This window comes from Heteronotia binoei, chromosome 13, assembly GCF_032191835.1.
Source record: "Heteronotia binoei isolate CCM8104 ecotype False Entrance Well chromosome 13, APGP_CSIRO_Hbin_v1, whole genome shotgun sequence".
In the NCBI taxonomy this organism is placed as follows: Eukaryota; Metazoa; Chordata; class Lepidosauria; order Squamata; family Gekkonidae; genus Heteronotia; species Heteronotia binoei.
In genome coordinates this window covers 37,516,282-37,540,219 of record NC_083235.1, presented here as the reverse complement: position 1 = coordinate 37,540,219, position 23,938 = coordinate 37,516,282, and the positions used below count along the sequence as shown (strand labels likewise).

At 43.2% G+C, this 23,938-nt stretch overlaps 1 protein-coding gene across 1 annotated transcript; it reads left to right on the top strand.

Annotated features, from left to right (window-relative positions):
- Positions 1 to 247: 247 nt before the first annotated feature.
- On the top strand, positions 248 to 20,952 carry CD63 (CD63 molecule). Its single transcript, XM_060253186.1, has 7 exons — positions 248 to 626; positions 13,612 to 13,800; positions 15,739 to 15,813; positions 16,095 to 16,187; positions 17,896 to 18,033; positions 18,137 to 18,220; positions 20,205 to 20,952. Exons 1-7 carry the CDS (start codon positions 561 to 563, stop codon positions 20,268 to 20,270), a joined length of 711 nt encoding a protein of 236 aa, XP_060109169.1. The 5' UTR covers positions 248 to 560; the 3' UTR covers positions 20,271 to 20,952.
- The last annotated feature ends 2,986 nt before the right edge of the window (positions 20,953 to 23,938 follow it).

Genomic DNA, 23,938 nt, shown 5'->3' with positions numbered 1-23,938 from the left:
TTTCAAGTCCATCAGCTAGTTTTTTCTCCTTTTTTTAGCCTGCTTTTGTGGACTAGAGCCCACATTGTCCGATGGGGTCCTTCTCGAGCAGGCAGTTGTATTTGATGATATGAAGGGAAGTAGTAAATGCGCAGCGTTTGACGGCCACGAGATGCAGGAAGTGTTCGTGTGGTGGGAGGGAGGGAGGGGGAAGAAAGCTTGTGAGCTGGCCTGATTTGGGGCAGTTGGACTTTGTGGCTGAGGGTGTGTGCACTGGTAAGTGAACTTCAGCCAATATGTCGAACCTGGCCCGGTGGAGTGCTCGTCTTCCTAGTGGCTCCTGGGAGTAGGACTGTTTTCTGTTCCCTTGGGGGAAATTCTACTCACGATTACTAGAATCACGCCTTCCCTTGAGGGCCTGAATGCTTTGATATTGTTCTTCCGCGTTCATTTCCCCCCTCTCTAATCTGCATTCATAATGCCTCCGTTTTCCTAGTTCTTAGGGGTTTTTTTCCTTTAATGGTTTTAGGTCTGAGGTTTCTCCATTGCTTTTCCTACAGGGACTTTCACTGAACTTCAAAATGGGGGTTGAAGGTGGCATGAAATGCGTCAGATTCTTGGTTTTCTTCTTCAACTTTATATTCTGGGTAAGTTTTTGAGCTTGTGAAGCCTTGGCCCTTCAAGTGGTGAGGAATTGGGGGGGGGGGGGTATCTGCTTTTCCCCAAGGGAATTCTTAAATGAATTTGTGAAATAAAAAGTCTGCAACTTGATACCGTGAATGACTTGATGCACATGGTAATTGATTTCCAGGCCACTGGCTTAAGCCCTGGTTGCTGCGGATGGATAGAAGGGAACCAGCTGCTGCCATAATGTGGCAGGGTTCTGTAGACTGGGGTTTTCTTAGCTTAGTTTAGAAATGGGATATCTTGTCTGGTCTAGCTAGTTTCTTTACAGGCACTCCAGTCTTTAGGACTTTGAGTGTTAATGGCAGAAACGGGGGCATATTTTTATGTTTGATTTAAACATTTTAGAACTGTTATGGTTTCCTCCAATGGACCCTGGGAAATTGGCTTTGAGGATGCTGATTCAAGAGATCCCAGTTTCTAAGGTTACCAACTGGTGTGGAGAAAAATGAGTCACAGCCAGCTCTTGGCACCCTTTCGTGGGGCTTTCAAGGCAAGAGATGTGCAGAGGTGCTTTGCCGTTGCCTTCCTCTGCATAACAACCTGAGTCTACTTTGGTGGTCTTCCATCCAAGTACTATAATTGTACTGAGGGCAACTGTGGTATAGTGGTTAAGAGTGATGGACTCTAATCTGGAGAACTGGGTTTGATTCTGCACTCTATGACATGAAACCAACTGGGTGCCCTTGGGTCAGTCACAACTCTTCCAGAGCTCTCTTAGCCTCCCAATATAAGTCTAGCTCACCACCTAGAGGCTGACCACCTAATGAGCTAAAACTTGAGTCTACCAGACAGTCTTTGGATCTCCTGGCTATACTACACACAATGCCATATGATAATTACTATAACCATAGTTTTGACAAGCCATGGCTAGCCTGGGCTGTTCAGGCTGCATAGAGGTTTAATGGCATGAAAAATAACATTTGCCTGTTTCTACTCATGAAGCCTCTATTACAAAGACAGGATACATTTCTCCAGGCCTGTTGGCAACCCTAATTTCTTCAAAGAGCTCCTTTTTAAAAAATATTTATTGAGTTTGTGTTCTGCCCAAAATGAGGTAGAGTAGCTTAAAAACAAGAAACTGGTACAGTGGTAGAATCGTAAATTGCAACAAAATATAAAAGTACTTCCTGTTTCCATTAAACTTTGAAAGTTTATCAACTGGTTAACAACTATAGCCACATCATCCTTCCCCAGGAAGAACTGAGGGTTTCATGAATTAAGCTGACGTGCTTGTAGGGAAGAAAGAAAGTTTGGCATTTCAGAATTGTTGAACTTCTGTTGCTTTCCCCTGGTCCAACAGTTCAGTAGAGAGTCTGAAAGTCATTGTGCTACATCAGCAGCTGCCTGTATTTTGTATGAACCTCAATGAGTTTTTCTTGCCTTTCTGTTCTTGATGTTGGGACCAATGTTCCCTCTAAGGTGCAGAGTCTTGTGAGCAAAAATTCTACTTTGTGAGCTACTGGCATTAAAGTTGTGAGCTGCTGCATAAATTAGTGTGCTCTGAGGTCATCCTTCTGGAGCTAAGACAGAAATGTGTGAGCTGGAGGCTAAAAATATGTGAGCTAGCTCACACTAACTCAGCTTAGAGGGAGCACTGGTTGGGACTATTAGCTGTTGAATTTGTTGTTTAGATATTTATACCTCACTCATCTTCTCCCCAGTTAGGACCCAAAGGAGCTTACATCTTAGTCTACCATCCACTTTTGCTTAGCTGGCGATAATAGCTGGGTTCTGTTCATCCTGGTATAGGTCAGCCACCTTTGTGATGATAGTAATGGGATGTACAGTTTGGGAAAGTGGGAAAAGAGCACAAATGACTTAACAGTTCTGGGCTTTATTAGTTTGGGTAAGGAGACTGCCAAACATACCCACCCAGCAAAAGAGCTCTCAATTCCCTTTTCCAGTTCAGCCTATTCACCTTCTATAGCTGTCAAGTTGAAAACCTCTGCTTGTCCCACAATGGCTACCATAGCACTGTGTGTGATTTAAGAAGGATTGCTGACTAGTGGTTGCTTGTCTGCACATGGATTGCGTCCTAATTTAGTGCTGGAATGAAACAGCAGCTTCTTTTGCATTGGAGTTGGAAGCCTGGAACCTAATATTTTTGTTAATCATAGTATGGGATCTGGTTCTGTTTGGACTTTTAGTGACTTTGCCTGAGTCACATACTTGTAATGTTTTGAAAGGACACACGCTTTGCTGTTGCTCAATTGCAGGAACAAGCTTGGCTCTCTACATCTGCCAGCAGCCAACTGATGTTTGTTCTGTGACAAATCATGCATTGCAAAAAGTTGTGTGGCAGGAAAGGAAGCCCACAGGGACGAGCCAGAAAAATCCCACGTGTTTTGGAGCATACAGGGGGGATTATAAGAACTGTCCAACATGGCAGTAAGAGTAGGCTTTTCTTCTCTGTAGTTTCTCTCCTGCCTCATTAGCGAGATTGAAATGGCAGCTGTGGGAAGCAGAGTAACTCCTGCTGTGAATGTGTGAGTTATAGCAGAGATTGAAATGAAGGAGGAAGCATTTTTAAAGCCCTGTGTAGTAACTGGATGGACGTTCTGAAGCCCTGCCCCTCTTTTCAGATTATTTCAGTTTCTACCTGGTGGTTGTAGACTAGAGCCAGGGTGGTAGTTGAGGACTCGGATTTCTGAACTTTGGACCTCCAGTGGGATCACATAATATACCTCCTGTCATTCCATTCAGATCATGGTGCTAAGCCCAAGGGTTCTCTTAACATAGTTGTGTCTTGTTATCGGGACTGACTTAACAAGGGAAGGAAATGTATGACAGGCATGCTTGTCCTGTAGTCACCAAAGTGAAGGCTGCCCTATAAAATGCCTCCAGCCAAGTCGTCTTGTAAATACTTCTTGTGCTTGTTCCCTTTTAAAAAAGTTTTGCTTCTGAGTTTGGCTTTTGGGGGACCAGATAGTAGCTCTTCAGAAGTGCTTTGCGAGGCACTGGTTGTTGATCCAGGGTTTACAGGGACAGGCTTGTATCTTACCATTTTACTGAACCAAGTCTGAAGCCTTCTCTGGACTAAGGTGCTTTCCTCTAATGGACGAGGCTCTTCTATTGGAAGAAGGGTCCTTGCACTGAAGGAAGGCTTCCAGTTTGGCTGAGCAGAGGGGTGAAATACAAGCCCAGAACCTTAGTTTGTGCAATAAGCAGTGCATGGTTTTGTTCAACCCAGTATGCAAGGCTTCTGATCTAGTGCACCCCATTTGTGCCATCAGGTTTCTCTGCTAGCTGCTGTTAAACTAGTTGATGGAGAATTTAGATGGCTGGGATGGTGAGGTAGAATGTGGGGGTTAGATACAAGTCCAGTAGAATCTTAGAGATCCTCAAGATTTTCAGGTATGAGCTTACGAGAATCAAAATGCCCTTCATCAGAGTCAAAAGCTCATACCCTTGTCCATCTCTAAGGTGCTGGTGGACTCATATATAGCTGTAGGCCAACATGGCTACCCTCTGAGACTATCTGTGTGGAAGTTGGAGCTTGCAACAGAGAAGGGGGCCTTTGCTAAAGGACAGATGATGTAGGGTTAATACATTTTCAGTATGTGGCCACACAACTTGTGGGCTGTAGTGGCTCTTTCTCTTCTTCTCTCTACTCCTTATATGTTGCTGCTTTTTAAAAAAAGGTTTTTTAAATTTCAATTTGCAAACATACAATCATAAAATATCAACTATAATGATTTATATTCAAAACCGTACATTTATACAGAATTTGCTTAAATTTACTTTTAGTGTCTCAATTCATATCTTCTATCTTTTCCATCGATATTCTTATCTAATAAGTTTTATTATAAACATATATTACCTAACTCTTTCCTTATGTCATTCTCTGTTTTAACTTAATTTTGTTCTTGTTTTTTAGCTACCTATAAATGAAAAAAACTTTCAATTTTTCTTGAAATTCTGAAGTTGGCCTGTTACATAGAAAAGATGTTCATTTTGCAATTGTTGCATATTAACTTAGTTTATTCTTCCATTCCTTCAGGTCTGGACAGTTAACTGTTTTCCATTTTGGTGCAAATATTACTCTTGCCACCATCACCATGTGCTTAAATAATTCACTGTGTATTTTTGTAATATCGCTTGGTAAAATCTTTAATAACATATTTTGGATCCACCACAAAACTAAGTCACATGTTCTTGTTCTTGTAGCAGCTTCCTGGTACCCATCCCCTTTCAGTAAGACTTTAGAACTGAATAAGGCCATAATGATTAACTAGTTAATTTCCAAATACTTGCCTTTCATGGCATCAGTTAGCATTTACTTTGTCAACCACAAAAGGGCAAGTCAACTGCATGTTTGCTTTCCCTGTTAATTGGATCTAGATGGTAAATATACCTGGGAGAAAGAACCATGGGACTCCTCCAGTAAGATAGGGAGAAGGGAGGAGTACATTCTGTGATCTGTAGGAGTTTAGTAAATCCAGGAATCTTGGCCCTCAGCTTCCAAAACCAGTCTAGAAGCTTCATTTTCATTCTGCTCAGTTCCAAAAGTTTGACACAAAGTTGCATGGTCTGCATATAATTTTTGTTTGCAGTAACTTTGCATTTTATGAATGTTCTCTTTTTGGTGTTAATGTCACTTCTGAGTTCTCAGAGACCAACACTTCTGCTTTTTTTTTTTTTTTAAAACAACCTGGGTTGAATCTAATGAACTGTGAACAGAAGAGTCCAAGGAATGGATTATTTCTCCTTCCTTGTGGCTTGCTGCAGTTCTCAGCACCCTTGCTCCTAAGCGAAACAGGATGTAATCTGAGACAGTGCAACCAGACAGGGGAATCTATGAGAATCACCTTGTTTCCATCCTTCCATGAGTTCTTGCTTTGTCAGCCAAAGAGGTCATGAGAGAAGGTAGATTCCCTCCACCACCATGGGTGGTGAAACCTAGTTCCCATCCTATGCAACATCCTGCTGTGCTCCTGAGGATCCCCCTGATACTCTCAAGCAGCTTTTGGGGGGGGGGCAGGACGAGTAGATACTAATTCCATACATGTTAGGGTTGCCAAGTCCAATGAAAGAAAAATCTGGGGACTTTGGGGGTGGAGCCAGGAGACATTGGGGGTGGAGCCAAGAACAAGGATGTGACAAGCATAATTGAACTCCAAGGGAGTTCTGGCCATCACATCACAGCACACCTTTTAAAATTCCTTTCTTCCATAGGAAATAATGAAGTATAGGGGCACCATCTTTTGGGGCTCATAGAATTGGACCCTCTGGTCCAATCGTTTTGAAACTTGGGGGGTATTTTGGGGAGAGGCACTAGATGTTCTACTAAAAATTTGGTGCCTCTACCTCAAAAAATAGCCCCCCCAGAGCCCCCAATACCAACGGATGAATTCCCTATTATTCCCTATGGGAATCGTTCTCCATAGGGAATAATAGAATGCCCAGTAGACATTTCCCTCCCCCACGCTTTCTAAAAGGGGGGAGGGCCTCCAAACCAGGGAATCCCCTGCCCCCTCCCTCACACACACACACACACACACTTACCAGATCTTCTTCCGGAGAACTCTTGCTGTGAAAGTGAAAGCAAAAGAAAGGGCGGGGCTGTTCTCCCAAGCCCTTCCTGCTCCCTGCCCAGCCTTAAAGCGGCAGACATTTTACAAACGGCTCAGGAGCTCTATAATGAAGCCTACAGGTATGTTCTCCCCCCCCTCCACCCCCCACCCCCCGCTTCCCACTTCTTGAAGACCGGGAGATGAGGCTGCAAACCCAGGGGACTCCCGCCAGAGCGGGAGGATTGGGAAGCCTAATACATGTTTCCCATTCCTTACAGTTCACTAGATCTGCCCCAAGGAACTCATATAATGCTAGCCTTTTCATGATAAAAAGCAGAATGTTAAAATTATTTTGCTATTTTCTATGTTCTCCATTATTCACCTTGAGTTGAGGCAATTTAGTTAGTGGGATTAGGCCGCTCATACTTTTGAGCTTCAGTATGACTTGTAGAAGTCTGCATTTCAAAATCTAGGCTTAGATTGTTTGGATACATACCAAAGCAACCATCTCTCCCGTACCACTAAGCCTCTCTTCCATGAACACATCCTTAATCTCTCCTGTTTGCAGCTGAGCACTTACTGGTATGAAACAAGTGGAACAAATTGTGGTTTTATATCTACCGCCTAAGCAGAGATAAACGGAAACTGTAGAACATTCACACAAAGGCGGAAACGATGACACTTCCTTGGGCTTCTCATACAGGGCCATTTCAAGTTGCTCTGCTAATACTTCTCATTCAGACTTGTGCCTGATGTAATATGATCTAACTGCTGCTGGGCCATAGCTCCTTCCCTCAGTGGAGCGATCTACTAGTTTTTCCACAAGTGAGAGTTGTTGTGTGTAAGTGGTTTAGCATTACATATGAAAACAACCCCAAATAAGTGGAGGCTTTAAAACTGATGTCTGTTTGCATTTGTTGAATTTTTATCTTTTCAGAGTATGTGTGATGTCTGCTCCTTACTGCCCACCTACTGCTAAGCTGCCCTTCCATTTTCTGCTTCCTGTGCTTTATGGAAAGTATGGAAGGTTTCCCAGAAAACACAATGCCGTAGTCGGGCCTCTCCACAGCAGGGGAAAAGGGAGTTGATAGCCAGTATAAGCTAATGCTTACAGCAGCCAGATGTTATGTGGCTGTGGGGAAAGAAGAGTGGTAAAGGAACAAAGTTTCCTGGAAGTGTCCAAGAGGCAGAAAATAAACAGTTCTCAATTTCAAGGTTGGCAGATACTCTGGAGGTTCCCAGAGGGTGGGGCACCTATAGCAGTGTACCTACAGCATCTTCCTTTAGATGGTAATGCAACACCCACTGAAGATGGAAGTTAAACCATTGGGGAGGCACAGCCTTTGCTGATTTTGTTGTTAAAACAATTTTATTTGGTAACATATGGTAACAAATTATATTTCTTGCATCATTAATAACTTCTTTTATCTATCCCATATATTACTTTCTACCCACCCCTCCCCCCGTTACTTGACCCCCGCCGGTGTTATTTACTTAAAGTACTAATGTTTAAAGGTACCCTTAACTAATAAAAACAAAAATTAATATTCTTTTTTCTGAGACTTAATCATTATCAAAAATTGTCCAGTGTCCTTTTATTTTCCATTCTTTTTCTGCATATCTTCTGAACTTTTTCCACTCCATCTTAAAAACTTCTAAATCATAGTCTCTTAAAATTCTTGTTAATTTGTCCATTTCACTCCATGTCATAACTTTTACAATCCAATCCCATTTCTCTGGTATTTTTTCTTGCTTCCACAACTGCGCATATAATGTCCTAGCAGCTGAAAGCAAGTACCAAATTATAGTTCTATCTTCTTTTGGAAATTTTTCCATTTGTAATCCCAACAGAAAAGTCTCTAACTTTCTTAAATTCATATCCCAAGATCCTAGAAATTTCTTGTTGAATCATCTGCCAATACTTTTTTGCTCTTTCACAAGTCCACCACATATGGTAGAAAGAACCTTCATGTTTTTTACATTTCCAACATCTTGTCTGGCTTCTTATTATTCATCTTTGCGAATTTCTTAGAAGTCATATACCATCTATACATCATTTTAAAACAGTTCTCTTTAATACTATGACACGTCGAAAGCTTCATAGAGTTCTTCCACAAATATTCCCACGTTTCCATCTGTATTTCTTTATTTTCATTAATTGCCCACTTAATCATTTGAGATTTCACTATTTCATCTTCTGTAGACCATTTTAAAAGTAATTTATATAATTTTGAAATTAATTTTTCATTATCTCCAAGCAGAACTTTTCCCATTTCTGTTTGGTCTTTTCTTATTCCTTCAGTTTCGGGGTTGGAAAATGCCAAGCTGAATTGCTTCTCAGAAGGGGAGCAGGCTGGGGCTTCTGTTCAGGGTAGTGGAGGGCAATTTAATGCCTACTGCCTACTTTTCTTAGTCAGATCAGTCCAAGATATGCACAGGAAACTCTGAGGAGATTTACCTTGGCTAAAAGGGAGTCCTGGGGGGGGGGCTTCTTTGAGGGGTCTCCGGAGATGAGTTGCATATTCATCATCTGCAGAAGTTTCCAGAGTCATTTATTTGACATAAGCTCAACAGGATCCTAACCTTCTTTGAGACTGCTAAACATCTAAAGCTATACAAGACCAGTGTTGGATCTGGATAACTGCAGAAAAAGGTACTGATGACTATCTTCATTCCGGGAATATTTAAAGTTAAACAAAATAAAATCAGAAGGTGGGAAATAGAGATTCAGAAAGTTTGGAAGAAGAAGGAAAGAAGGGGCAAAATTTGAACTTTGTAAATTTAAAGGACAGTGCTAAAAAGTGGAAAGGAATTTATTGTTTTGTCTACTTGCGGTTTTGGTGAAAAGGTCCCATCGTCACAGATTTGCAGCTCTCACAGTCAACACAGGAAATACGTCAAACATCACAAGATCTTTTTACCAGTGAAAACGGGATTTGGTGGCAAGAAAAGCAGGAAGTGTCAGATGGAAAAGGGAAATCATTGAAGCAGCTAGCCTATTCTAGGACTATAATATAGAAAACATCGGTGGCCATTGCTAGGAGGTCAGAATTTAAGCAAAGTTTTTAAAGTGTTCGGGACATTAAAAATTGGTGAAGCTGACAGAGGTGACAATTATAAGGTAAATACTATTGGACATTATCGCTGATAATTATTTTAGAAGCCTTTTGAAGGAAAATTTTTTTTAAGGAAAGCAGAAAGTCGCAACCGCCATTTTGGAAAAAATAAAAACTTTAAAAATTAATATCTGAGCCCAGGAGGTAGAAATAATATTAAATGCAAAAACCCCCGTTGTTATTGGGACTGTATGCACCAAATGGTGCAAAGGATGCTTTTTAAAAGACATTATACAACAATTTGATGAACTGACTTATGACCAAGTTTTGATAATGGGGGATTTTAATGGAACAATTAAGAACACACTGGATAGGTCTGGGGGTAAAAAAAATAATAAGGAAGGAAAATTGCCAAAGTATTTTTTTTTTATTGGTCAAACAAGAAAATTTGGAGGATATATGGAGGAAATTTAATCCTGAAGTGCGGGACTATACCTTTTTTTCAGCAAGACATAAAACTTTTTCCAGAATTGACATGTTGTGGGGCACTAAAGACTTAGACCTTATAACAAAGAAAATAGAGATTTTGCCTAAAATTGCGGTTGACCATATGAATGAAGATTTACTACAGAATAAAGAAATAGCCTTTGCTGATTTTGTTAACTGTTACTTCGAGTCATGTAACTGGCTACTGTTCTCTCCCCTCCTCTCCATGCTAAAACAGTGATGGCTATTAAATCAGTAGTTTATACTCCTCCCACCCTGTTGCTGCGGAGCAAAACATGATGTCTCTTACTGAATTCCTTTGTAATGGAAAGGAGTAGGGCAGAGGTACAGTAAAGAAGGGAATAATGGCACACGTGGTTTAACTACACGAAGCTGATACTGAATAAGACCACTGGTCCATCAAGATCACTATTGTCTACTCAGACTGACAGTGGCTCTCCAGGTTCTCCAGTAGAGATTTCATGTCCATTACTACCTGATCTTTTTAACTGGAGATGCAGGGGATTGGACCCAGGACCTTCTGCATACTATGCTAAATGGATGCTCTACCACTGAGCTATGCCCCCTCCCTCTCCTTTCCAGCCTTCTAATGCCGGTTCTCTGCTTGTTTCCCAGAAGACCCCTGCTATGCACTTAGAGGAACTCACTTTAGTTCTAATGGAAGGTTACTAAAAGCAGAGGTGAATCAGCAAGCTGCAGTGATCAAAGTTAACAGTCCATTTCTATGTTCTCTTTTCTGCCCCACCTGGCATATCTGTAGCATCCATCTGGTTCAGTTGGACCAGTGAGGTATCCACTACTAAGTATCTGTCTGGGTAAAGGTGGCAATGATATCTCCTGCTCCTGTCTCAGTCATTGTGTGCCATCTAGAAATGGGTTGGGTCTCTTTGCTTTGAGAGCCTCCACCCTGCTCTGATAGGGCAAAGTAAACAATAGCTGCAGGAAACAAGCATATTGTTTGGCAACTGGGTGGTGGATCAAGCTGGAGAGGGAAGCAGCTTTGTGTTTCAGAGGTCTGTGGTGAAGGAACAGAAAAGCTTCCTGTGTAGTTTTTTAGCTTCAGGCCTGACCTGAATTCCTTCATCTGATCTTGTATAGGCTCTAGAAGGCCCTGATTAGCAGGAATGGGCATGACTTTTCTAGTGCCTCTTCTGGAAAAGGACTGTCCTTCTCCTGTTCCTTGTCTTGTAAAACTTTTGCTTTGCAAATATTAGAGATGCCACTCATGAGCTTTCAGTCATCCCCACCCCCACCCTGTAACTCTCTTCAGCAACAGTTAGTGTTGCCAGGTCCAACTCAGGAAATATCTGGGACTTTGGAGGTGAAGCCAGGAGCAAGGTTGTGCCAAGCACAATTGAATTCCAAAGGGAGTTCTGGCCATCACGTTTAAAGGGACCACACTCTTTTGAAATGTGTTTCCTTCACTGGAAATAATGGAGGATGGGGGCAGCTTCTTTTGGGGCTCATAGAATTGGACCCCTTGGTCCAATCTTTTTGAAACTTGGGTTTTTTAAGGAGAGGCACCAGATGCTATGCTGAAAATTTGGTACCTCTGCCTCAAAAAACAGCCCTCTCTGAGTCCCAGATACTCACAGATTGATTCTCCATTATACCCTATGGAGGCTAGTCTGCGGACATTCACACACCCTGAACTGCTTTCTGATAAGCCTGAAGCAGGAGGAGGGCCTCTAAACCAGGGGATTCCTGCCCCTACCTGGGGTTTGGCAACCCTAGCTGCCGTATGCAGAGTGAACCTACTCAAAGCCCAATGGAATAAATAGGGTGGAGTGACTCTGCATAAGATTGCACTATCCGTCTTGCATGTGTACGCAACTTTGTTTAGTACCATGTAGTTTTAGTACCATTGCAGCTGGCAGGGCCCATTTTGAACTCTGTGACTACTATGTATTAATTACACTATTAGTATATCTTTAACTAAAAGAATGAACAAGTTTTAAAAAGTTCCTGTCCTGTATGTGGCCAAGTACAAATGCCAGTGTAAAGCTTCCTCTCCTATCTGTCATATCTGCCTGCCCTATAATTAATATTGTTAGCTGTGTCTTTAAATTGCTGTTTCATGATAGGTGCACCAACATCCATTAAATCAGGGGTCCCCAACATGGTGCCTGTGGGCACCATAAGACCTGCAACACCTTTCCTGGTGCCCACCAGGTGTTTTTAGAAAGTGGGCTTTTGTGGAGCTTTTGTCCAACAGGCTTTTGATTGGTGGAAAAGATTGTTGAAAACATTGATTTGGCAGTGGGTGCCACCACAGCAAAGATCTGTCACTATGTGATTGAAGGTAAGCTGAGAGACAGCCAGTGTGTGCCTAGTTCCGCCTCTTGTGGCAGCCATTTTGTGGCTGGGCTTGCCAACCATGCTGTGTCAGAATTTCAAAGGTGCCTGCAGGGTCGAAAAGGTTAGGAACCCCATGCATTCAGTGATTCTTAAAGAAAATATGCTGATCACTTTACATGTACACCCTACTTCATTGGCCAGTGAGAGAAAGGAAGTTCTTAAAGGAATACAGAATATACAAGTGGGGTAGGTGGCATAACATTAATCACTGAATAGGAGGGAGGGGTCAAACATGTAAAGAGAACCTTATTATGTGAAAATCAGCATGCAAGAAGTAAGCAAATGTCAAACATGCACAGAGGACATTTGTCATATGAAAATCGGTGTACAAAAAGTAAGCAAAAGTTCTGACTTGGTTTTTGTATTTTCTAACAGATTTATACTTAAGGCTACCACCCTCAGGTCTGGAGATTTGGGGGTGGAGAGGGATCTCAGTGGAGATATGCCATGTAAAGCTCATTAGTGTGAGCTTTTTTCCAACTCGTGTGATAGATATCCTTGGATATTGTGGTTTCAGTGACACAATTGATAACCATCTCCTTTTGCCCCATTGATATGGTGAATGGGTGACTGTCCCCTCCCTAATTCATTCCCTTAACCGGTAGTAAACCTACCTGTTAATGTTTTTAACAACCATCTCAACCAACACAATTCAAATAGATGCCTCATGGTTTACATAGATCTGTCTTTTAAGTGTTGCATCCTTTATAATTTTCCTTTATAAAGTTTATAATTTTCCACTGATTCAGGTGGAAAACACTGGCCATACGCATAGGCTTGAATGTGATATTTTAAACAACTGTACAACCTGTTGTGACATGCATTGCCAGTATGCTTGGCTACCAATGTGGTAAACTGTTGGCTGACCTATACCTTACTGTTTCTGAAAAGCTGGGTCTGGGTTCCTGGACCCATCTCATTCTCCTTGTCTTTTTTTAAGGAAGAGTTCAGGTGGGCTTGGAACAGCACTGTGAGGAGAAGCAGGGCTCCTCCCTCTCTCCCTCCTGCAAGCAATTTTTGTGCACAAAAACTGCACTGTGGGGTATGTGTGTGTGGAGTTTTGCAGCTTCACATGCATAGACACTCCACATGGCACAGCAAAACTGGGGGAATAACTCCCCCCCCCCCCCAGCTTGGTTTTCATGTATAAAAATAGCTTATGGGAGGGGGGAAGGATCTTTTCCTCCTCCAGTGCCATTCTGAGCTCTTTTTTCAGCTGTTCCCTGCAGCTGATGTGGGGATCACAAGTTGGATCTGGGGAACTCAGATCCAACACTTTAAAAACAAATGTGTAATTTGGCCCTCTGTCTAACAGTCATTGAACCAGTTTATGCTGAGGAACCAATAATTTGGCTGCTAGGAGAGGCAAGTTTCTTCACTGCCATCTCCCATCTGTGCAGTAGAATTGTTCATTGGGGTGGATGCTGGGATGGATTCAAACAGACCTTTGGTTCATCATGCAAGGACTTCCCATATTTGCTGCGCTGACATCTTGGTTTTCTCCTACACAGCTCTGTGGCATCGCACTCATTGCCTTGGGGATTTTTGTACAAATAAAGCTGAATGACACCATAAAGATATCCAACTTGTCTGCTTCAGGAGCTCCCATTGTTATCCTGATTGTGGGTGTTGTCGTCTTCTTCATTGCTTTCTTTGGTTGCTGTGGAGCATGGAAAGAGAACTACTGCATGGTCACCACGGTAAGGGTTGATAGACTGTGTGAGGACTGAAATGAAAACTTAAAATTGAGGGTCTATTGGGGAGGAGCAAGAAACATTGATGTTCAGTCTTGCTAACCACCTAGAACCTTCTTCATACCCCTCTTTCTTCTGGAATTTGCATTGTCCATGTCATCACATCCTTGAGATCTAAATATTTTTTTTAAAATAAAGAAGGATAAATTCTACAACTGTGCACACATATGGAATAATGTTAGATGCAGAGTTCTGAAATATACAGGCCTGCTCTTTGAGTCTGGTATAAGGTGGGGTTAATAGGGAAAGTCCTTGGGCTGTGGAAGGTCACCTGTGTTTTGTTTTCCCACTAGGGCCTCCCTGTGGTGTCTGTGATAAGAACTTCTTGGAAGATTGCCATTTCTTTGCTGTGTTTTGTGTTTCTTACAACAGAACTTAAATAAAACTGTCTACTGTCAGTGAAATCAGCAGCCATACAAATTCCCTCATGGTCGTTTATTTGCTGTTCAGTGAAATACATTTGATTGTACCTGTCATGGAGTGAACATAAGAAGAGCCCTGCTGGACCAGACCAATATTCCATCTAGTTCAGCATCTTGTTTCACACTAATCAACCAGTTCCTCAGGAATACAGCATGGAGGCAGAATCCTTCCTCTGATGTTGCCTCCTGGCTCTGGGATTCAGAGGCTTAGTGCATCTGAGTGTGGAGGTCCCCCTTGGCCACCATAGCTAGTAGACATTGATAGACTTATCCTCTATGAATCTACCTAATACTTTTTTGAAGCTACCTAATCCCTTTTAAAGCTGTTTATTCCTGTGACCATCACTACATCATCTGGACTGGCCGTGAATCCCAAAGTAATATTTGTGTTTTAGATATGGAGAGAGGTACAGGATCACTCTTTCCTTGCAGCTTTCGACATCATAAATGCACTTTTTACCTAGCACTGGAGTCAGGTCTAAGTGTGTGAGCAGAAACTAAGAACTAGTGTTATGGGTAAAGATTTCAGGGGCATTGGCACAGTGAAGGGTTTAGGTTGGCACTGAGAAGCTTCATGGCTTTGTTCTGCAACCCATGGGCGGGAACACTTAGATGTATCATGCAGCTCCTCTTTAGGGCCACCATATTTGTTTTTTTGCTCCTTAGTACAACCTACAGCTAGTACATATATGGAGAGAGAGCAAGGATACATCAGTTGCCTCTCTTTGCCTTCATGTAGCATGATGGCATGGTAAGGCCACTCAGCAGGGAGAGGATTCCCTTTTAGCACAGCCTTCAGCCCCTGCAAATGCTCTTTCTTGTGTTTTTTCTCTCCAACCCCCAACCCCACTAGTCTGTTCTCTGGTCCTCTGCATGAGCTTGTGGTGCAGAGCTGCTCCTGCTGACATTGGCTTCTCCTCTTCATGACATATTACTTGGATGCCCGACTTACTGCTACATGGCTGCAGGTCTTGTACTGGCATCTAGGCGTTGGTAGTTCTGAGGTTTGGAAAGACTGAAAGCCAATGGTTCTAGGATCTGTGGATTTAAATTAGTGGGGAGAAGAGGAGGAATTGTTGACTGCCAAGCATTCATAAGGATTTGGGAGGAGCAGAGAACTATGTTAAAAGGGATGGTTCTCCAACCTGAACACTGGAAACGGGGGGTAGGGAAAGGAATAGCTTTGCTGTACAATCTAGTATAATCAATAAGAGCTGGTGCTGTGCTTCCTGAGTGGATAGGCCCCCAAAAGGTGATGGCAGAAGCGGGGAGTTCTATCTCTTTGTTTCCAGTATAGGGGTATTGCTTCTGCCACAGTAGGTACAGACTTTGGTTTCATGAGGCAGGGCTTAGGTGGGATAGGGTGGAGTTACTGAGTTTTGAAGTCACACCCATTCTATAAAATGAAGTGGAGATTATCACATGTTCCTGGTCTTCAACAATGGTATGCTTTCCCTAATAGTTTGCTGTCCTTCTGACTTTGATCTTCCTGGTGGAGATTGCTGCTGCCATTGCTGGCTACATCTTTAAGGGCCAGGTAAGAGATATGCCTGGACCATGTGAATTGTGGGTAAAGGGCTGTTTGGTGCCATTTCGGAAAGGCCCTAGGGAAATGGGAATAGAGGGGAGTCTCATGAGAGAATGCAGTCTCTCTTTGGACCACTGAATCTTCCCAGAGTCAAGTTCACCAATAGTCGATCCAAAAGGCACCCTTGTTCCACAAAAAAGATTTTCATACAACAGTTAATTACTCTATACATGTTCTAGGGATAAGCCTTATGAGTTATCTGCCACCTTACCTTTGCTTTTTGTTCAAAGATAAAAGATGTGATTGAAACACAGATCAAGAATGATATGCAAGGATACTCTAACAAAACATTCAAAAAGGATTTGGATGATCTGCAGAAAGAAGTGAGTGCAATGAGGAGGCTCTCCTCTGTTTTCTGGGCAAATTGAACAGGAAAACTATGGTGGTTATGTGTTGTGTGTTTCCTAATTAGGAGCCTATCTGAATTGGCAAAAAAAGCGATCAGAATAGTATCTACACTGCTACTTTATGTCCAGTCAAGGCCTTGAGTGTGCCCCTTTCAGTAACATTAATGAGAGCCAGTTTGGTATAGTGGTTAAGTGTGCGGACTCTTATCTGGGAGAACCGAGTTTTACTCCCCACTCCTCCACTTGCAGCTGCTGGAATGGCCTTGGGTTAGCCATGGCTCTGGCAGAGATTGTCCTTGAAAGGGCAGCTTCTGGGAGAGCCCCACCCACCTCACAAGGTGTCTGTTGTGGGGGGAGAAGATATAGGAGATTGTAAGCCGCTCTGAGTCTCTGATTCAGAGAGAAGGGCGGGGTATAAATCTGCAATTCTTCTTGTTGTTGTTGTTGTATCACAGACTGCTTTTTAAAGCTTGCTCGGTTTCAAAAGGTGATTTGCCAGGGATAGATGGCTGTTGTTGAAGATACACATGCTTGTGGCAGTCTTGGGACTGCAAAGCTACTCCTGTGTTCTTTGGATCCTAGCCATGAAATAAGGAGAGACTGAAAATCCAACCTGCATCTTCTCTCCAAATGTGGCCAAGCAAGCGTTTCTGGGAGTATTACAAGCCAGGGATGAAGGCAGATGTTTCCCCCTGTTGGTCCCTAACATCTATTCAGAGGACTCATGGAAGTTCTGTTAGCTGACATCAGGGCCGTAGCCAGAATTTTAAAAAGGGGGGGGGGTCTTTTTAAAATGTCAGGGGGCACCCTTTTTCATCCACTATGGGGCTTGCCACTTCTCAGAAGCTGGAGGCTCTGAAAGTGGCCAAGTCAAGGCAGCCAACCCTAAAACTTTGGAGTCAAGAAGGAACTGTACCTTGCATGCAAGCGCGGGGGGGGGGGGGTTCCTTCCACCTCCCTCTCCTCCACTCCAGCACTTTGCAGCCAGCAAGTCCATCCCCCCACCGCAGCCCATTCCACTGGGCTTCTTCTGCTTCTCACTCCTCCACCTCTCTTCTCTCTGCCGGCTGCTTTTGCTACTGCAGTGCACTGTGCCCTGATCAGCTCTCCGAGCTCTGGCTACCACTGATGACACTTTGGCAGCTCAGCCATGGCAAAAAACAATTAAAAAGCAGGCTGCCCCATGGAGGGCCCCCTGGAGGTGAGGAGGCCCTGCCTGGAAGTCAGGGGGAAGTGCCCCCACAGGCCCCCCTGTGGCTACAGGCCTGGCTGACATTGATAATAGGTCTACCTATAACTATCCTGTAAGCCTATGGTCACCTCCACATCCTCTGTAAATATAGCAGAAGGCCACATACTCCACTCTCAAAGGTAGACTCTGCCATCAGGGAATGTGATCTGGTGGATGGAGTGCTGGGCTTGGTCTAAATGGTGTTGTAGTCTTGGGGTGGTTATTGGTGTTGCCCCTCCCCTCCTTTCTTGTGAAACTGGAACAATAATAGTCTCACAAAATGTCTGAGGATGGATGTACTGAGGAAATAATATCTGCTCTGATGCATGGGGTTAGGGGCAGACTATAGGAACAAAGGAGCTTCTCCTTCTGGTCAGAAACTGCAAGAGGCTATCTTCCATTTCTTCATGTAGTTCTCCCCTCTTCTCTCTCTCCCTTCTCACCCCATTTTAGTTTAGTTGCTGTGGAGTGAACAACTACACTGACTGGTTTCAAGTAGCTTCCACCAACTATACTGTGCCTTCATCATGCTGTAAGCCCAATGCAACTGATTGTACCAAGAACGCAACTTCTGATAACGTCTTCCAAGAGGTATGTGTGGAGGAGAACTGGCACAATCAATTGAGGTGGTGGGGAAGGGCTTTGTTACTTCTGGATGCCTGAGATGTGATTGTCATTTTTCCTATTCCTGTAGGGTTGTGTGTCAAAAATAGACAACTGGCTGAAGAAACACATTGTAATTGTTGCAGGAGTGGCACTGGGCATTGCCTTCTTTGAGGTACCAAGAATTTACCTGTCTGTGGGGAAGGGTGATGGTGTGAGGGCATATATTAATGTGATGGTTATACTAGGTGAAGCCTGAGGGTTTTTGTTTTTTTTAAAGTGTGCTAAAGCTAAATTCTGCAGCCTGAATAAGATTCTCTTTCATTGTTGTTTTTTAAAAAATATCTGCTTCTTTTAGTCATGGAGGGAAGCAGAGAGCAGTATATGATTCTGAGGTCCAACTCTGTGTCACTAGAAGCCCTAGCAGACTCTCCATCTCTGGTTTTTGAGACTTCACCTGCTTCCAAGGCTTGCTTTGTAACCTTCATATCTCTCCTCCTTTTAGTAAACTGAGACTCTCAGCAGAGTGAACATTGCTTTCCTTTTTGTACTGCAAACTATGTGGAACTGCTAGACAATGGACAAAGCATATGATAGTGAAGTTCCATAAATTGTAATGTAACAATGTAAATTTGATAACTGGATTGCCCACTCTTCAGGAATGAAAAGATCATGTGGTCTCCTTCATCCCCCCAGAACTGAGATATTTGTTTTATCCTTCATGTGTACCCAGCAGGCTCTTATCTTGGGGTCAGGAGTGCACTTCTGGCAAGAATTCTTGCAGTACATAGAAATATGCTTACCACATGGTTGTCCAATGGATGCAGGTTCCTCCTTTGCTTTGAGGTGCTTCTCCTGTTCCTGACTGTATATTAGGCAGCCAAACCAGGATTGAGGAACTTAATTGCCGTTTGGATCAACCTATATAACATTAAAATGAGACATAAAAAGGTTACGTGAGCACTTCTCAGAAGGCTCTTTACATCAATGGAGAAATAAAACTGTGTTTTGAAGACTCATTACAGTCAAGCACTTTTAGACACTCAAGGGCTAAAAAAAATATTTTTCAAAGTTTTGGAATAGGACCCCTTCAGATATGCAGCCTTCTTTCTCCCTTTTGCTATTTGTAGATTTAAAACTTGCTGCCGTACCTTGCTGTACCACAATGTACCTTGCTGCCGTACCTTGCCGTACCACAATGAACCAAAAAGCTCCATATTTAGTTCCTTATTCAGATATACAGTACTAACAGAAAGTTCAGTCTCTGTTTCCACAAACCCTTTCCATAAACATATTTATCTGAGTTGAAGGTGCAAACAGCTACTAAGGGATGGGTTTGAAGATGGCATGATTGAAGTTGTTTTCTTTTTTATAATGTGGTGGACAAGTGCATCCCTTCGTTCCACTGTTGTCTGTAGTCAAGCAACATTTGCCATTTGTTTGAAGCATGTTTAAAAGAAAAAAAAACATGAGCAGTTACTACTGAGATGAATCTATAAACACTGTGATGATGACCCTTATTGTACCCCTTTTAGTTATCAGGAAAGGTCCCCTGTGCAAGCACCAGTCATTTCCGACTCTGGGGTGATGTTGCTTTCACAACGTTTTCACAGCAGACTTTAAGGGGTGGTTTGCCATTGCCTTCCCCAGTCATCTACACTTTCCCCCCAACAAGCTGGGTACTCATTTGATTGACCTCGGAAGGATGGAAGGCTGAGTCAACCTGAGCCGGCTTCCTGAAAACTCAGCTTCCACCAGGGATCAAACTGAGGTCATGAGCAGAGCTTAGGCCTGCAGTGCTGCAGCCATGGGGCTCTTTATCTAGAAAACAAAACTACTATTGCCTTCATTTATCTAGTGAGGAACAGGGAAATAGAAGTCCCACTTTGAGATACTTAGAGGCTCTAACAGTTCAATTGATAATCAAGCTTGGTAAGCATGTCAGGAAGAGGAGGGACTATAAGGAAAAGGTTGGGGTTATGCAACTAAAAAGAGCCGGAATATTCTCTCTGTTGCAAAAAGATAAGAGAAAGTATTCCGGTTCTTTTCCCTGCTCAGTATAGTGTGAAAGATTATCTGGTTGCATATGAAACTCCTCTTCCAAAAAACCAAAACCAACCAGCCCATGAATGATACAATTTCTGTAATCTCTTTTTCAGCTTCTTGGTATCATCTTTGCCTGCTGTCTCATGAAAGGAATCCGCAGTGGCTATGAGGTCATGTAGCTGCTCCTCCGTGCCGTGCATCTGGTTACTACCACAGCAATTGCACAAAATGCTGAAATATTTCTGTCTCCTTTCTGGGGTGCAAATGGCCGGTTCCAATGTATTTGAGGCTTTATCATGGGAAAGGAGCCAGAGGGTGCCTTCTCTTATTGGCTTTTTGAAATTGTATATGGCTATCTGGAAAGATTTCCTTATGACCTTATCTCTCGTTTATCCTCTAACAGGAAGTTGGAGCCCCTATAATACCTTCCACTCCCCTTCAAAGTTACCTTTTTTCTGCACCTTAACTCCCCCACACTGCTGGTCATCTGCTATGTTCTCATGGGCCATTAGACTTTTGCCACCTAGTGGACATATTGTGCCATGCAGCTGCTGCAGGATTCCCAGCAGACGTTCCTAGTGTTCTTATTAGGTGTCAGCAAGCCGTCTCCAGTTGCTGCTTTCCCCAGATTTACACTTTTTTAGACTTCTTTTGCTTGTTCTCTTGACATGCCTCCTAATAAACAGATTGTCTTGTTCTTTTTTGGATGCTCCCCTTCTGCCTTAGAAAGGCAGGCTCTTCATTCAGGCAGATACTGTTGTTTTGGGAAACCACAAGGAGATGAAGGAGGAAATTAATTACGGGGTTTGTTCTTAGCTGGTGTCATTATTTTGGAAAATAAAGGCATTTGTTTCCCCAAAAGGTTTGAATATGATTTTAACTTTATCCTGGTTTGAGTGAACTTTCTAACCTTAAAGGTAAAGGTAGTCCCCTGTGCAAGCACCAGTCATTTCTGACTCTGAGGTGATATCACATCAAGACATTTTCACTGCAGACTTATTATGGAGTGGTTTGCCATTGCCTTCCTCAGTCATCTACACTCCCCCCCCCAGCAAGCTGGGCACTCATTTTACCAACCTCAGAAGGATGGAAGGCTGAGTCAACCTTGAGCCGGCTACCTAAACCCAGCTTCCACTGGGATTGAACTCAGATTTGTGAGCAGAGAGCTAGGACTGCAGTACTGCAGCTTTACCACTCTGCGTCATGTAGCTCCTTTTTCTAACCTTAGATCCTCTCTTTTCTGTAACATTGCAGTTAGCATCTCCCCTCTCCAATATTCTCTTGCAGAAGCTTCAGTGCTGGATTAAACCCTGTGGAGGGCCCTAATTCTTGGGGTGCCCCTTGCAAATTATCTCGGTTGGAATGCCCACCCTGCTGTCCATGGCTCCCCACTGCAGCCTGCAGGCACCTTCTCAAAAGCCCCTTTGATAGCGCTGTGGGAGCGAGGCAGAGAGAGGCAAACTTGGCGACACCAGCAGCAGCCGCATCGGACAAGTTGGGCAAAGAGTGGATCAGATGCTGGCTGTGTGTACAGGCTCCGAGGGCTGCAAGCTGGGTGGGTGGGTGGGGGGGGACTGGTGAGGAAAGCTGGCCTGGGGCCCCTAAATGCATGGGGGCCTATAGGCCAGTGCCTACTTGGCCTAATTGTTAATCCAGCCCTGAGAAGCTTGAGAATGGAGGCCTCCTGATATGACCAAACTATTTGCTTCCTTAGTGGGATGGTGGGGAATCTATCCAGTGGGAGCAGCTTCCATACTGAGCCAGTAATACATGAATTGGCCTACAGTCTTGTGCTATAGGGTATTGGTGGCGACTGTAAACACATGGGATTCTCACATTCATCCTTCCCATGTGTGACTTGACACTGTTCACAAACTTCATTAGTACACTCTTGAGTCCTTTAGGTTGGTAATGCTGATGTTTTGAAGAGCCTTAATTATGTGTAAAGATTCCAGCTGAGCATTTAGTCATACCGTAGACCATTTAAGAACAATAGATACCTGGTTGGGAGAGGACTTCCTCTTTGCTCACTCCAATTGCAACACCTTCACCTGTGTGTGCAAACATTATTAATTCACAGTTCTGCCAAACTATTTGCAAAATAAATTTTAATTTAATCCATGATGCTGGTTTGTCTTCTCCTACGCTGGATCCCTTTAAAGTCTAATAGGATACTTATGTGTAACTGAAATTGCCTTGTATTGAGGTGATTAAGAATGTCAACCAATCATGTGTGAGCAAACAAACCTACAGTGCAATCCAGAGTTGTGCCCTTCTAAACTTTAAAAGGGTGTAACTTTGCCAGAATAAGCTAGTCTTGTATAGAAAGGATGCTTTAGCCCTAGCTCCAGAATACTCCAGGTAATGGCAGGAGGAAGGCTTCTTGGACCATCCTCTTATGGGGAATCTACTGGATAACTGTTCCTTCCTTTTGAGCTGGCACTAGGGTATATTTGTCTGTATTTGGATTCTTGAAATGGTTCTGAAGCTCTTGAGGTCTCAGTTGTTGTGTAAGCAGTACATCTCCAATGCTTGTCGTAGAAGGAAGTGTCATAGCTTAATTGCAAATTGAGCCAAATTCAATTTAGACTGTGATCCATTTACAATGTTTAAATATATAACTCTGGAACCAGCTGTTAACATGTTATTTAGTGTGTGATACCTGACAGTGATGATTTCAGACGTTACTAAGAATAAAGCTATTGCAAAGTATGCCACAGGTATTAGTGAACATGGTCTAATATTAGGCAAGGCATGAAAAAGCTTCCATATCTTCTTGTGTAATCATCCACACTTCCTCATTGCAAAGTGGCCTAAGAAGTGTAGTCGGCATGACCTTGTTTCTATCTTCTATTTTTGACTGGGCCAGAGCTCCCTATGGAGCTGGGAGAGGCGGCTACTGCAGAGACAGCTTTCTGAGGCTTCATTCATTGGAGGAAGCTACTTCTCTGCAGTCCCAGTTGTACTAACAGCTTTGGTCTAGGTATGCGTAGATAGGATAGGACCCAGGCCAGTTCTTTCTAGTCTTGACCAAAGACAGTTTAATCTTCCTCCAGGGGCTGAAGTTGTGAAACTAGCCTTGCCTCTGGAGTCTGGACATGAAACTTCTTTTCTAAGTGACTTCCCCCCTTCCAGTACCAATGTAGACTCTCCGACATCCCTGGATAGTTTTTAATCTCTTGAAAAAGGGGGGTAAGATGCCATCCCAGTAGAAGCGCTGTGCATACCTCAGTGAAACTGCCAAGGTTCAAACTCAGGCACACATTTTTGTTCTGTTTTGAGCCAATTACAGAGAAAGGCAGACTGTGTCTGTGCTATGTCCAGCTCCCCACCCTGAGTGCCTGGTAGACCATTGTTCGTCCCCTTTTGGGTCCTGCAGGATGGCTGATCTTCATATTTCCTGCTATGTAGTTTCATTTCCACATTTCCAAAGAAACGGTGCTGGGCTTAACCCTGACAAAAAGCCTATTCCTCCCTGCCTCCAGTTACAGATAGATAACAGATTGCAATATTGGAGAAGGAAACCACACTGTGTATATAACTTGTAAGAAGTTATTTTTAATACCCCACTTTTCTCTACCCTAAGGAGTCTCAGAATGGCTTACAATCTCCTTCCCTTCCCTTCCTCTTCCCACAACAGGCACCTTGATAGGTAGTTGGGGCTGAGAGAATTGTGACTGGCCCAAGATCACCCAACAGGCTACATGTGGAGGAGTGGGGAATCAAACCCAGTTCTCCAGATTAGAGTCCCATACCTGTTAACCACTACAGCTCATTTGCTCTTTTGAAACTGTTGTCTTCACCTTTATCCAGGTTTGTCTCAGTCCTTTGAATCTACCTGTCCCAC

Bases quoted from the DNA above. Each gene is read 5' to 3' on its own strand.
- CD63 (XM_060253186.1), top strand. From the start codon at position 561: ATGGGGGTTGAAGGTGGCATGAAATGCGTCAGATTCTTGGTTTTCTTC. The intron at 18,034-18,136 runs GTATGTGTGGAG...CTATTCCTGTAG, and splicing joins CTGATAACGTCTTCCAAGAG to GGTTGTGTGTCAAAAATAGA. The intron at 18,221-20,204 runs GTACCAAGAATT...TCTCTTTTTCAG, and splicing joins TGGGCATTGCCTTCTTTGAG to CTTCTTGGTATCATCTTTGC.